We start from the raw sequence: 15,977 nt of genomic DNA, 5'->3' as shown, positions 1-15,977 counted from the left end.
GGAAGGATCCTGAGGCAAAGCAGTGGTTGCAGAAGTCGGCAAGGGCCGGAGCGAGGGCATCAATGTGGTCCTTGAGAGTTTGAGGAACAGGGATGAACCTGTTTTGATAAGGCTTTCATAGATCGGACTTGTCTAGCGACCTCATCAGGTGAGAAGAGGAAAGGAAGAGGAGGGTGGGGGGTGGCTGGAGGAGGGTCAGTGAGTACAGACGGGGACAGGAGAGGGGGTGGTGGAGAGTGTGGACAGGATTCCTGGGTTTTTAAGATAAAGTGTGAGGCCAGGGCATTGCAAAGAGCCTGAGCGGCAAGGGAAGGTGTAGAGTCTGCAGCAGGGTTGGCCAGCTCCTTTCAAATTTTAAAGATTTCGGCCAAGCTGTTAGATGCCGCAGAGACACGGGCTTGAATGTGGACTCTTCTTGGTACGGACAGAGACGGTATTGCCTTTGGAGAAGGCGACAGGCCAGTTTGTCAGAGGATGAGCAAGAATCCCTCCATTTTCTCTCAGCCGCCCTACACCTACGTTTAAGTGTAGCTAGGTCGGAGTCACACCAGGAATTGCACTTGGCTTTGGACTTCAGACGGATCCTCAGGACAGGGGCAAGAACATCAAGAGTATCAGAAATAGAAGAATAGAGAGAAGACAGGGCTGTGTCAGCCAGAGGAAGAGGGGATGGTGAGAAGGTGGAAGCAAAAAGCTTCAACTGACGCACGCTCATGGGCCGGATGTCCAGGAAGGTAGGTGGAAGTGTTGGGGGTAGGATTGGCTTGGGGGGTAGAGAGAGGGAGAGAGATGAGGAGAGGAGGTAGTGGTCACTCCAGGAGAGGGGAGTGGAGAGAGGGATAAATAGGGGGAGGCTAGAGGAGATCAAGACATCAAGTGTGCCCTGCAGAGTGTGTTGGGCCAGAAGGGAGGGTAGAGGGATTCGCAGAGGTCGTGATAGAGCAATGTTGAGGGACATGGAGAATCAAGGGGACTGTTGAGGTCACCAAGGAGGAGGAGTTGAGTGGTTGAGGCCAGGAAGGAGGAGAGGTCAGCCCACTCAGAGAAAAGAGGCGATTTGACCAGGGGGCCGGTAGAGAGTGGTAACAGTAAGAGTGGCTAGGAGAGATTGAGAGCCTGCAGACGAGGCATTCGAAAGAGGAGTAGATCTGAGAGGGAATTATAGTGGCAGGAATCCACTCAGGAAAGATCAAGGCTACACCCCCTCCAGGGCGAGTGGATCTGGGTGCGGAGAGGATCTTGTAGCCATCAGGGAAGACCGTGTCAAATCTCGTGACAGAGCTGGCCGTAAACCATGTCTCTGTAAGACCAAGAACATCAAGGTCAAGTTCTTCAAGGAGGTGGCAGATGTCAGAGGAGTGTTTGACAGCCGAGCAAGAGTTGAGAGTGGCAAGATGAAGGTTGCCGGCCTTAAAGACCTTCTGGGGAGGGGTACAAATCAGAGGTACACCCTGCAGAGTTGTGGAGGTAGCCAGAAGATGGGCAGAGGAGGGAAGAGTGGGCAAGGTAGCCAAGGAATGAGAGGAGGGGACAGCTGGCGAAGTTAAGTTGATGAGGCAAGGGAAAAGCCCATCGAAGAGGAGATTTGCCTGGGGACCTTGGACCATGACAGTGCCATTTAGGCAGATGTTAGATGACTCTGGAGGAGTCAAAAGAAGCCATGAGGATTTCCCAGCGAGTGCCACCATTTATGGGAGAGGAGACAAGACAGATCATATGGGGGGTCCTTAGATCAGGCGAAGGAACAACAAAGAGGATGTCGGTGAGGGTCTGTCTGGAAGAGTCGCTGGTATAGGTATCAGCAATAGGGAGACCAGGGTTGGAGGCCACGATATCCTTTTTAAACTTCTTTCCAGACTTAGTGAGAAGGGAAGGATAGTTGATAGAGAAACAGTTGGAAAAGATGGGAGAAACAGACAGCGCCATGAGTATGAAGAGAGGAGGCAGGGGGAGGAGAAAGCAGGTGCAGCGCTATGGAATAGTCACTGGGCTAGCAGGATTACAATCAATGTGCAAAGTTAAATGCAGAATTACACCCAAGTTAGACTTTAAGGATAGATGAAGGTCCTGTAGTTAAGGAGACAAGAGTGAGTCAGATGGTAAGGGCGAGTACAGACACGACTACAATTTGAGAACATAACAAGGAGAGCTGAAGGAGTACCAGCAGAGTAGGTAGTACAAAGGAAGTCAGAAAGGAGGGACTAACCACGGCAGAATGTGTTATAAGTCATGGTAGTCCAATAGTCAAGGGGTAGCAGCCTCAGGGAGGGTTTGGCTGTGGCAGAAATATCATGTTGCAGCCTGTAAAGCAGACCGGGAAGCTGACAGGAGCCTTTGTGTGGGCCTTGGTGTACTGGGCCGGCTCCCGCCTCCGATTTGCTGCTATTGGTCTATGGCAACCTCTGCAACCAATGGGAGGGGGGAGACCAGTGCAGGCCCAGTGGCGCTTAGGCAAAGGGAAAATGAGCAGCCATCTTGGAGGGAGGAAAGAAACCGTGGGCCCCAGTGAGGGAGAGGCAAAAATAGAGCGGAAACCAGGGTTTTTCGAAGAAATGAGCCAGGCGAGGGCTCTCCAGGTAGTTAGTGCTTTGCCAGCAAGGTATTTTTCCAATTTAAAGCACAAAATGCTGAGCACGCAGCATCAGGCGCAAAAGACACCAAAAATGGAGTGCTTACCCATTGAGGTGCTGCATTTGCTGGAGTTCTTTGTAAAGCAGCAGGGGGTCTTCTAAAGCAAAAACGACGGATCCAGAGGTGGAGGATCGAAGGAGAAAATGTCTTTGTTCCATTAGTCTTTGCTGAGTACATGTTCCGTCTCAAATGTGTACATAAAGCTATTGGCTCCGGCACCTCATGGTGGCGCCCATTGATGTGCCGGAGGTCTGTAGAAAAAAAATTGGTTACCGTACTGAAAGTATGAATTCTCAGTGATGAATTAGAGAAGTCAATATAAAATTTAGTGTTCAGACGTCAGGTGTTTGCAATAATAGCCATTCCACTGATTCGATTCCAAGGTCGTGCGGTATGGAAGTATATAAGCTCTTGCCATCAATGGTAAACGTCAGGTGATTTTGTTGGAAAGTTGTAGAGTTTCTGCAGAAAACAGGTTGTGTCGCGAATGTAAGTGGGGGTTTTCTGTATCAACGGTTGTAAGAAGCAATCGATGTAGACACCTAGTGGTTAGTTAATACTATCCATGCCTGCGACTATGGGTCTTCCATGTGGTTTAGTCAGATCTTTGTGTATTTTGGATAATGTATAAAAGTTCGAGATTCTGGGGTTATTGCTAAAAAAAATGTGCGCGTGTTCGTTGATCCAATCTAATTCACATTTGATTGCTTTTATAACAGACTAGCCCTGACAAACGAAACTGCTTTCCAAAATGCATTGGCATATTAAGTCTGTTGCATTCATAAACTGTGGCAGCTGCTTCCTCACTAAGAACATTAGTGATTGTTCCACTTTGAGATTGTTGTGATAAATTTATAACAGCGACTCATTCATTGGAAGACTTGCATCAGTTTTGGATAATATCATTCAATCTTGCTTAAATTAGATTAATTTCTCAACCCGGGTCGGGTTAAACGGAGAGCGGCCGTGTGACTTAGTATTTTTATCTGGTCTTCTGCTGCACATGTATTTGGAGTCAGGGTGTCTCCAGACTCTTCACAGCCAGCTCCTGCACAACTTTTTTTGAACCTTATGTAATAGACCTTTCGCATGATTTAAACTAAAGTTATTTTTAACCAAGTGGTGCCCACTCTTCTCTTTTTTCTCTTTGAAAAAAGCCCAATTCTGGCCATGGGTGTCTGGTTTGGTTTGTGATAAATCTGACAATTTATTATGTTTTACGAACATATGTGTTATAATTGGTTAACTCCACATGCTATACCGCGATAACCATGATATACCATCATTTGGCAAGAAGGTTTTTGTACTGCCACAAAACTAATACCGCAACACCCCTAGAGATTGTAGTCCCCAAGCTCTAGTGCTGCAGGAGCCAGGCCTTCAGGTTCAGAGATCCTGGGTCGTGGTGCAGAATCACGCCTCCTTCCCTGGCAAGAAGACCTGCGACCGCAGGAAGCTTGACCGGAGGGGATGCCGACATGCCCAGAAGGTCCGATTACCAGATCTGTGTCTGTTACGCTCACCTGGTTCCCACGGCGGCGTCGACCGGAACTGGGCCGCTGTTACTTCCACCAGCGTGACGTGTAGCGCCGAGATGCCTGACTGGACTGGCCCGCTCAGCCTAGTTGGTCTGGCTTGCAAGAATATTCTTCTGCAAAGGAGAAGAGGAATTCACCCCCGTGGAATTGAGTGTCAACCCACCTTCCCCACTCCCGTTGTCTTCCCATTGATCACTCTTGATGTCCCCTCCTTAGTCTCACCTGATGGTTTGGAAGGATGAGCTCTCCATCCTCCGTCGACCGCAGGGGCGCGTTGATGACCAGTTACTTCACTGGCGTAGAGGAATTGGTGAGTTCCAGTATTGACTCTAAAGTCCAATTGTTCATAAGAGTTCAAATGTCTGCTCTTCACTCTGTCCGATTCCTTGCAAGTTGCCGATTAATCCACTCGAAGATTTCCAAATGGCACTCGGTAAGATTCAGGTAAGTCTATTGTGTTTTTCCCCTTAGGGGCCGGGGTACGGCCATGAAGCAGAGTTGACTGCGCCAACCCGAAATGAGGTGAGTACCTTCCGTGGTAAATCAGGTAAGTCCTTGGGGTAGCTTGTATGGCCTTAGAGTGTCCCCTTGCTCACCTTGCTGTCTTTGTCTCCTTAGGTGTCGGAGGGCGGCCGCGAGATGGAGAGAGCGTGATGGAATGCTGAAGAACTGGCAAGCAGGTGAATTCAGCACGGCGCTGTAGGAATGCGAAGCGATGCTTCAAAGACTTCGGTCTTTCAGTTCCGTGGCGAAATGGATCAGGATCCAGGTAAGGATTAAAGCTAAAGCTCCTGTTCTAACCTTTATCCTTTTTGTCTTCTTGTTTCAGGAGTCCCAGGACTGAAGCGGGCGTGGCTGAAGACTGGAGCTGCTGAAAACACGGTGAGCGTTACGCTGCAGCAAGCAGAATAACGCAAAGCACGTGTGGCTGTCCGGGCATGGTTTAAATCGCCTTGGAAGATGATCCAGGTAAGTATTCTTCCACAGCCCCACCCAAGTAACAAAATAGTCCCTTCAGTAAAATAGTCCCTCCTAAGCCTCATTTGGCTTGAGTCTTCAAGCAGCATGGTCTGCCTCAGGTGAGTATGCAGCATGGTCTGCTTCAGGCAAGTTATCGATAATGAGCCTGGCGCCAGGACTGTACCCAAACAGCCCCTAACCGGGGCTTTTGGGCATGATCCAAGTGGCATGATGCCTGCTTCTGGGGCTGCTGGACCTGGTCTGGTCTTCCGGGGGCAGGCATCATGACAGCCTCAGCCACGCCGTGCGACAAGGATCATCCAGCACCGGGACCATCTGAGTTGATCGACTAGGCAAAGAAGCAACAGCAAAAGAGGGAATGCATACAAAAACAGGCAGTTTTAGGGAAAGACTGTCCATGCGAACCTCCGGCACTTGGTGTTCGTCGCAAACATAAATCTGGGGATTGCCCCATCTGTGGAACATGCGATTCACTTGTTCCTGCTGAAGTCACCACTCATGGTAAAAGCTTAGCTCCCTACTGGGAGTCGGCAATGGTATTCTTCACTCCTGCTAGAAACAGGATGAGGTACATCCCCTGGGCTACAGCCCAGTGCCAAAGGTCCTGCACCTCTGGATAGCGCCAGGAATCTGGTTCCCCTGCTTCCGGATGGAGACCATGCAGTGTTGTCCTTGTAGACCCATACCACATTGCCCTTGAGGGACGAAGGAAGGACTTGCGGGCCCAAAACACTGCCCGCAGCTCCACCACGTTGAAGTGCAACGCCTTCTCCTGCGGTAGCCACAGGCCTCTTGCATGAAGACTTCCGGAGTGCGCTCGCCATCCTTCCAGGGAGGTGTCCGTCGTGAGTCTCTTCATGAGGTGGGGTCTGGAAATCCACGCCAGACAGATGTGCACGCACTCCACCACTATCACTCGATGGAAACTTGTCGAGTGATCTTGTCCTCGAAGCACCCCGCCACATGTATCCAACAAGCGTCGAACTCCTGCAACGAACGCATCCGTGGTCTGCAAAGCAGAATGAGGTACATGCATGACAAAATCATGCGGAGTAGCGACTTGATGGACCTCACCCATGCAACCTTCAGGGCCAACTGTTGTACCTTGGCCAGGATGGCCGTGATCCTCTCGCCCGACTGAGACAACAGGCACAACACCGTTGAGTCGGGCTCCCAGAAACAGTGCATCTGTGATGGAGTCAAGCAGGATCGAGAACCCCAAGTCAGTCAGGAGTTGGACTGTCTTCGTCGGGTGGTCGTCAGCGATATCCTTTGAGTTTGCCCGGATGAGCCAGTCATCCAGGTATGGGTACACGTGGATCCCTTGTAGACGCAGCTGCGCCACCACTGGGGCAAGGCACTTTATGAACACTTGTGGCGCAGACTTCAACCCAAAGGCAAGGGCCTTGAACAGCTAATGTCCTAGAACCACGGCGCATAGGTACGTGGTGTCCCTTGTGTATGAGGATGTGAACATCGGCATCGTCCAAGTCAAGGGACAATAGAAAATTGGCACCGGCCCCACCTCACTTACAGCTAGCACGTGCTGAAGAGTCACCATCCAAACTTTTGGGTCTTGATGTACTTGTTCAGACAGCAGAGGTCCAGAATAGGCCTCCAACCGCTGGTCTTCTCAGACGAGGAAATAACGAGAGTACACTCCAGAGCCTCCTTGGGACGACTTTAACATGGCCCATACCTCCAGCAGCAGCTAAGGGACGTGGTTTTCCTGACGGGCCACTGGTGGTATCCGTGGGGACGTCCGTTGGAACTCTAGGGTGTGCCCGTGGGCGACAGCATCCAGCACCCAACAGTCGGTAGAGATTGTCTTCCACACGCTGACCAAGTTCACCAGCCGGCCTCCCACTGGGGTGCATGGGTGGGGGCCCCAACTCCACGGCCGGGTCAATCTTGTTTCGACATCAAGGTGCCAACTTGGCGATTATGTCCATATCCAGACTTGGCGCAGCCCCTGTGTCTCCTGGGCCAAAGAACGGGAGGGCTGACGGTAGGAAGAGGCAACTCTGAATCCATTAGCAGAACTTTGGGATTTCCCTCCAGAAGTCCGAAATGACGGCCATCGTTTAAGCGTCCCAAGCCACGAGCCGTCTGTCAGCTTTGATGGCCTGGAGAGACTCGTCCACAGTCTTTCCAAACAAAACTGTCCCCGAAGGGCATGTCCAACACCCTCAACTAACATCCTGGCGGAAATTAGTGGCCCTTAGCCTGCCTCGCTGACAAAGGCAAACTGTTGCCCATTTGGCGGAATCCCATGTCCGCAATGTCCGTGGTCACCATAATGGCGTGGTCCGAAGTCACCTCACCTTCCTGTAGAATCTCCACGCCTCAGCCCTCGGGAAGGAAGTCCATGAGGGGGGCCCATCTTGAAACACAGTTCCCTGTCGTAACGCGCCACAATGGCAAGGGCGTTAGCGGCCTTAATGGTCGTCGCTGCCACCAACGTGATCACTCTTCGCCCCATGGCATCCGACTTCTTCCCATCACAGTCCAGGGGTGGGGGGTTTGGGGAAGGATTCCGCTGACAAGGATGAGCTTGAAGAAGACTTCTTGGCTGCTTTCCGAAACCACAGAGTCTGGAGACAGTTGGGACCGTAAGCACTTGGGTGCAGAGTCCAGCAATCTGTATTTCTTCCCTTATCGATCGCCCTTCGTCAGAGCCGACAGAGGGACAACCCCTCGTCCCAAATGTCATCCAATAATGGGACCGACAGCACAGTCTTCCTCTTCACCTCCCGGCGCTGGTAAAGGAAACCCTCTTCTCCTCCGGGACGAGCTGGAACAGCTGAGGACCTGGAGATCATGGCGTGGAACAAGCAAATCTAGTCGTGCGGTGACTATCTGGCAGGCGGAGACGAGAGATCACACAGGCAGCCGTCGTCACCGTGTCCGGTTCCATGTCATTCCTCGAGAGGGGAGGAGGGGGGGGGGGGAGGCAGGCAGAAGGGGGTGAACTCTCCTACTCTTGGATGGTGGTTCCTCCGATGGCCCTGGTGCACAGGGTATGCAGAGCTGTAAGAAGGTCCACTGAGATATCCCCAGGAGGCTGCTGGGGTGGAGGCGAAGGGGACCAGGGTGTGCAGCTTAGGCTGGTCCGCTCAGTGGTCACCGCCCTGTTGCTCTCCATCGTCACTGCCCTGTTGCTAGTCGGTCTCCTAGTCGTCACCTTAGTGGTCACCCTCGCTGGGATCCTCCCGTAGGGCCTGCTCTCAACTCTTCTCCACTCCTGGAGGACCGGGAGGCTGGTGAGCTCTTCCTCTGAGGAAAGGTCCATGGCCTGGAGGACTACCATGCCCCCACTGCCCCACTTCAACCAAGGGAGACGGTTTCGGTGAAATGATGGGCATCATCTTCTCCAGAGTCTTTTCGGTGGGCTGGAATGAGGACTCCATCCTGGCAGGTAGGGATACTCTCGCCTTCGGGGTCGTGCCCTGCGAATCCGCCCCAGCGGCCTTCGTGAGGGACGCTGCAGTTACTTCGATGGAAGTGTGGGCCTTCGCCTGATGCACCTGGGCCTACGCGGTTCTGGACAAGTCTGCGGCCTTCTCCTTCGGGGAGGGTCAAGCCCTGCTCCCCTTTGGCCTTCTTAGTCGGGCTTTCTGGGTCTTCTCCAAAAGCTTACCTGGATGGTCAGACTTACTCTTTGAAGAACCTGAGCATTGGCTCGTTGAAGGTGCTGGAGACGCTGAACTCGACCTTGCCACCTAGGAGCCAGTCGCAACAGCGCTCCCGGAGGCAGTGGCCTCGCAGTGCTCAGCCTTTTGTTGGGCCACTCCGGCAGGGGTGCCCTCAAAGGTCTTAGAAGACCACCCAGCTTTCGTCTCAGCAGTAGAGGCATGCTGTCTGGACACACCCAGAGCAGAGGGCTTGGCCTGCAGTCACTCGTTGAGGCGCTTGAGTTGTTCGGCCCGCGTGCGCGGCACCATCTCCCGACAAGCCACGCAGCAGGCCTGCACATGCGTCTGGTCCGAAAGCAGGCAGTGGAGGCACAGGTAAAGTCCATCGTCTGAAAAAGACGTTCCGTAGGTTGCAGCTGGGGCAAACCGAAGAGAGGCACCGAGTCCTCCTGCTCTGCCATGACACGGAGTGTAAGCCTCAAAGTAGCTTCTGGAATCCCTAAGAAGAAAGAATGAAAACCACCCTTGAGGGGCATTGAAGAATCCAAAAACGGGTCCTGTTAATCGGAAAGGATGATCCGTGGAGCTTGAGGCTCGATTGACCGAAGAAAATAGAGCAAAACGCAGTAAAAGCTCGAGAGCTATAGCACAATGACCTTCAACACTCGAACGTGCAGTAAAAATCTGAAGATGGCTGCCACAGGAGGGGCTTAGATAGAGGGCCGTCATTGGCTGGGGGGGTGGGGGGGGTTGGAGTATGACGCCATTGGCCAGTGATTGGTTAGGAGAAAGACCGTTCAGGAGTGAAACTGAAACTGATTCTCTTTACTGAGGATTCCCAACCTGACGGGAATATTCATGAGCATGTGAATCCATGCCAGACCACATGCTGGAGAAGTAAAGACTTGTCTAAAAGTACAACACATGTTGAAAAATACTTACTTGTGAAAGTGTTAGTTGGTAACTAACAGAGCGAGCAGTTACAAAAGTTACCTCTTACCTTGAATGTGTGTGGTGCCATTCTGAAAAGTATATCTAAGTTTATTTAACTCACTTGTGAATTGGTTGTGCCTCTTCGCCAAAAGTAATGCTGTTGGCTTCACCAATTTCCTTCAGAGAATAGGTGTATACGTTTCCCAACTGGGCCTTGGTTCCCCTAACTTGCTTTATTGCCCGTTTAGAAAACGTCTGCCTTGAGATTTAACTACCTGGAATTACACTGAGTCATTCATAAAGTAACATTGGGTTTTGCATTCCCTGGTCTGTTTTATACAGACGCTAAAAAAAGGACTTATACATACCTTTAAGTTGCCAATAGCTGCTTTTAAAATTATATATGTTTTACTTAACTTGAGTTAGCAGTGTTCACTCCTAAACAAAGTCATAGTTACTGCTCATCTCAATCTGTGTTCCACTGATCTTAAAAGTAACTAACAGTAGATTAATCCTTGGGTGTGACCCGTCTAGAATAGCTGTGTGCCATTCTTGAAGTGTTCTTTCGGTGCAGCTCACCTTGGTTTGCCTGGTGTATCCTAAATTAGTGTAACAAGTTATTGCTTACCTTATACATTTGGTTGCTTTTCAGCTCATTGCAACAGTCTATTACACAAAAAGGTCTTGCTCACCTGTTCTCATAAATGTTATAGGTGTATATTGCTCCTTGAAAGAGTGTTCAGCCATTCATTATGTGCACTACAAATTCTTTGTACCGATTCTACAGCTCTCTCACTCCTAAGACACGCCTGGCTGCTTGGTCTAGGCTACATTATACACAGGAGGTATAGCCTTATACTAAGAGTAGAGCCTTGTACTGTCTCAGTTGAATGGTTTTACTAAACCCTTAGTTGGACTCAGAAAAACCTTCCTAACAAATTTGAAAACCCCATTGTGTGGCTAAAAAAGTGAAATCAGTTTGTTGTCTCGTCAATCTCCTGCGCCAGACTTTATTCACTCAATCTTTAGCTGCAAGAAGGTCTTCCTTCTGGACACAAATTTTGGAGTGCCTACAATGGTTTTTCCTTTTTAAGAACCCTTAACCAATGTTGGCGATTTAGTGAATCCTGAATTTTATGGTTCATATTGCTCATCACCTCATTGCTTCCAACTGGAAAAATGCACATCAATTGTCAATGTATGGTGGAATTCTGTTTTGTTCCTTCCACAAAATTGGAAAAATGGATGCATTTCATTTAGCAGATTTCATTAGTAAAACTATTGAAAGGAATACATTCGTTTTCAAAAACTGTTTAGCAGAGTTTGCCAATTAAAATTCTTGATTAGCAAACACCCATTTGATTAGACATGTTGTACTAATATCACCAGAAGTTATTTGCATCCAAAACCTAAAATTAGCATCAACACAGCATTTGTGTACCACTGAAATAAGATTAGTGAGGTGAATCAGGCCTGGCAAATTCTTTAAAATTCCACTAGACCTGCATGTTAAGTGATTGGTTTACCCCACTCTACCTAAAAGAAATGCACTCTACCCATATTAACAGATGACAAATATATAAATGCGCATTCTGCAAAATGGTGCATGTCACCAGAAACCGTTTGCCACACTGCTGCCAGCTATGCACAGTGAAACGTATTTGACATTTACAGCAAAAAAAGTTTTACATACAAGTTTCAAACATGCCCTACAAAGTGGTCCTTCATAATCTACTTGAGTGGGCGAGTGGACTTTGCAAGCTCTGGCTGAGTCTAAAATGTACAGGGTTAGCTGCACAAATAGGATAAAAAGGCTCTGAAAACAGTTTGTCCAGCTCTATCCCACAGGTGCTAATTTAAAGTAATCATATCGGAGCAAAATGAGCTCTGCAGGCCAACTACAGTGTGTGCCATTGGAGTAGAGGTGTTGATGTACAGTCTGGATGGAACCATTGATCATTCTTTGCATAAACATGTTAGATTTGTGTATTCCTTATGTAAGAGGAAAGCGAGTATAAGAGACCAAGCAGAGTAGATGGCATAGCAGGCAGTGAACTGGGCAAATTAGGTGGCATATATTTTTCTGCCATCTCACTTTCAGGGTAACTGGTATGAAAATGCTCATGCGTTGAGCACCGTTTGTACAGATCAATGCACCCAGCAGGTCAGAACTAGATATGCCATTAAAATCAGATGGCCGTGTGATCATGCATTTTCAAAATTGTTCTCAATGGGATGCATCTTCCCCAGCATCATCTAAATGACACAGATAAAGATGCACCAGCCTAAACTTTACTGTAATCCATAGAGACAGTATTTTACAGAAGCAATACTGTAGTCCTGCATTATGTAATGAATTAAATTGTTAAGTATTGAATTGCATGACTGTTTAATAAAGTTACACATACTGGTCTTGACCAAAGAGGATATAGTTTGCTTAGTAAAAGTATCATCCAGATTAGTTCTGGTTATGAATTGCTTGAAAAAGTAAGAGTCTTGCCTAGGACTCAACATAGGCCTTTGGCACTTAAGAGTGAAGGAGATCACTGTTCCACTCCCTCTCCTCATTAGCCCCTTTGAACTAGCAGCTAACCTAAGAGGGTGGCAAGAGCCTTGATAGCCAGAGGCGAATTCAGAGTGACCACCTAAATAGCTAACTTTGCTACACAAATGACAATTTTATTAGCAAATGTACAGAATTGCATAGCAAATTCCTATGAAACGCTTATTTTACGCCTTGCTATTGGTAGTTAAGTTTTATATCATAGTTGACATTTGAAACTATAACCAATTCAATAGCATCACAATTTATTATTTCTCAGTTAATATATTTACTGCTGTATTCATAAAACAAAAGAAATCAGTTAACAGAAAAAAGTACAGGATTCAATTTCCCCATTGGCAGCAGTGTTAAAGCTGGAACACTGCAATAAACTGACTACAGGCGAAGCATAAAATGCTCCAGATATTAAATGAGCACTTATACCTGTTCCGAGTTGTTCTTCAAGCGGATGAACTTCCCATCAATGTCCAGCTCTTCAATAGTAATATTTCCAGTGGCAGAGGCTGAATGGGCAATCCGGACACTACTGCTGGCCTCAGACTCCTCGACATCTACCCTCTTTCTCTTGCCTCTAGTTGTGCGAACGCTGCGACTGGATGAGGCTCGAGAAACAGTCACATTAGAAGTTGGGCTGGGAGACAACTTCAACCTAAGAAAAATTAAGACAGTTTTTTTTTAAAAAAAGGCACCCATTCTCCAGTAGATTACCATATTCTACAAAAGTCAGCATTTCCTCTTCAAGATTGTAGAGAAACTAGATAAATGTCATTAAATGGAGAAAAGCAGGTTAAGCTTTTGGTCTAGTATGAATTTCAAACAATCAAGCACTAGATGCACCTGTCAAGCTAACCACGGTTTCTGCCTCTATGACTGTTCAGAGAATACTTGAGTGATTAGTTGCACTACTGTTTTAAGGGAGGTAAACACTTGCCAAGTCAGACTTTGGAAAATGCAAACACTGAAAACCAAACTGAAGCATTTACGAAAAGCCGCCACACTACAACAGTTGAGTAAATTACAAAATTAGAAGCTTCCAACACAAAGAAAAAAAGGGGGATTCTGTAACTCGAGTTCTTGCTCTTCCTCCCACAAATATAGAATAACCCAACAGGAGAGGGAGGACCACCACTCTATGTCCACAAAGTAGGTTAGATCATGAGCACATGACTTTTTTACAGTGTTCATCTTTAAAATGCTTATAGAAGATGAAGTGTAAAGAAACATAGCCAAGCATTTTTCTGAAGATGCTTTTTGCCAAGTAATATGCAAAGCAGACTACCTATGTAGAACTCAAAACGAACTGGATTGATCAAAAATAGGCGCAATTTCAATATCTGCCTTTTACTTTAATACAATTTGAAAGATTGTTCTCCAATGCCAGTTTGCTAAGAAGGCAGATTAGAAGGCTACATGTACTTTAACATTTCAATGACAGTAAGGGGATTAGGTCTTGCTTTTGAGATTAAAATATAAAATGTTTTCAGAAAACTGAAGACTTTCCATGCAATTTCGGCACAAGGGACCCACAGCCAAATGGAACATTTTAACTATGTTCAAACACGATAACCAGACGAATGACGCAGAATTGACAGGCACATGGCTGTGGAATATGCACACTAATCAATTTTTTTACTGAACCCCATTTCACTACACATTGCTGCAGCCGCTGAATTTAAATTTGTAGCAGACATCGAGACGTGGAACATGGTTTTCAGTGTTATGAAGCGGTTCACTAAAAGCTGGAGGACGAGGTTACACAATCCAAGGCGACCTGGTTCTCCCAGCTGCCTCCTGCATTTCTTTGCATAATTCACGGCATGGCGTTTTAGGAATCAGTACAGCAGTTCTGTAGAGTGGATTGGAAAGCCTGAAGAGCTAGAAAGATGACCTTTGGTTACATGAGAATTATATGGGATTCCAAGTAAAGTGAGTTACACGTGTAAAACAAGTGCCAATGGCCACTTAATAGATTGGTTCCAGAGAACGACGAGACGTGCCCACAGAACCAACCAAGAGGGGGAGAACTTAACCACCATAACGGGTCCCCCAGAACTGGGGGGGGGGGGGGGGGGGGATGAGTAAAGAACATTAAATACCAGGACTGAGAATCTGGTTTCCGTTGCCTGACAATTGTAGCAGTCTAATGTGGGACCACCAGGATACATGGCATCTGGCCCACCACTCTAGAACAAAAACAATGTTTATTTATATTTATATAGCGCGCAAGCAGCCCATGGGCAGTGAGGCGCTGTTACTTGCAAGAGCTTACACAGGTACAGGAATGGTAGCAGTCGTTGACACATGAATACTACAGAACATAATACTGTTACAGAGGATGCCCACGGTGAGTTTGCCCCCAGAACTACCCAAAACACTGTAAAAGTGTTTTAAAATGCCTTTTTTGCGCACTCTGCGCTCGAGTCCCCTTCCTCCTTCGCCCCTCCTTCCCCAACCGAATCCCACCCCCAACCCTCCCCCGGCACCCCGATTGGACTCCTAGACCAGGAATAAAAAATACGGAAACAAACCAGCGAGCGTGGCGTCCTCACCACCACCACCACTCTCCAGGAGGATGCGTACGGTGAGTTTGCCCCCAGAACTACCCAAAACACTGTAAAAGTGTTTTAAAATGCCTTTTTTGCGCGCGAGTCCCCTTCCTCCTCCCCCCCCCCCCTCCTTCCCCAGCCCAATCCCGCCTCCCAACTCTCCCACGGCACCCTGATTAGTCTCTTGGCCACATACACCCTCCCAGGGCAGCCCTCTGCCCGGCAGCCCCTGCGGCTAAGGGCTCCAAGGGCGGCTCAGACATTGGCGGCTCCAAGATGTGTCTGCAGGTGTCCGCAGGGGAAGCCGACAGACACCAACAAAACTAAGTGCTGGCATGGGTTGGGGGGGGGGGGGGGTAGAGCAATTACTCTACTCCAGAAAACTCCTGCCACCTTTCAATGGCCTAGACTGCTACAGACATACACCATGCATTATTAGAGAGATATGTGACCATCAGCCTAAACCTATTCATGGCTGGACAGCAAACACTGCCTGCAGTATAATGCTAACTAGTAACATACCCCGAGAGAACCCCAAAGATTAGCCTGCGTCTCATCTATACTGAAATGTGATTGTTAGCATATGCCAGACTTAGAATCCTGAACTTTAGCTCGCGTTACGTCTAGATAGAAATGTGACTGTTTGCATTTGTCACACTAGTATGGAGTTCTGAACTATCTAGAAGTGTGCCCAATAGCCTCGCTGTGAATCTAGAAGTGTGCCCAATAGCCTCTTTGCAGAGATTGTCTGAAAGGGCATATAACCCATCATCTCACCAACACGCTTACTCTCCTTACATCACCACTCAACTAGAACACAGGGATACTATGACACCATTCGGTATAACTGTTCTCATACCACACCATTCGCTGCTCACTCCACATCATTCTAAGTAATCACTGCTGGTTACACACCCCCCCAGCCAGGCGTTCTCCTCAGGCCTAACGCAGCCACATCAGATCTGGATACATCCTGCCAGAACAAACATACTCCTGACCTCTAAACCATCACACCTACTGCTAGAAAGCAGCTATTACACGGATACCGCACGAGCTGCACACATACCCGGTGCTCACACGCACCTTTTGACTCTCTTACTCCCTCTACTGATATGAACTTTGGTTCCCAAGGGCGTTCAACCTACCAGCG

The 15,977-nt window shown here is 48.2% G+C and overlaps 1 protein-coding gene across 1 annotated transcript in view; it reads right to left on the bottom strand.

The window, feature by feature from the left end:
- The window catches only part of LMNB1 (lamin B1), a 505,711-nt gene that overhangs the window by 185,541 nt on the left and 304,193 nt on the right, over positions 1 to 15,977 (bottom strand). Inside the window, exon 7 of the mRNA XM_069625602.1 lies at positions 12,705 to 12,930. Within this exon, the coding sequence (XP_069481703.1) occupies positions 12,705 to 12,930 (226 nt within the window). The remainder of the gene's footprint in view (positions 1 to 12,704; positions 12,931 to 15,977) is intronic.

This window comes from Ambystoma mexicanum, chromosome 6p, assembly GCF_040938575.1.
Source record: "Ambystoma mexicanum isolate Mex_15411 chromosome 6p, UKY_AmexF1_1, whole genome shotgun sequence".
In the NCBI taxonomy this organism is placed as follows: domain Eukaryota; kingdom Metazoa; phylum Chordata; class Amphibia; order Caudata; family Ambystomatidae; genus Ambystoma; species Ambystoma mexicanum.
The sequence above is the reverse complement of the archived record's forward strand: the minus strand, read 5'-3'. Positions and strand labels throughout refer to the sequence as shown.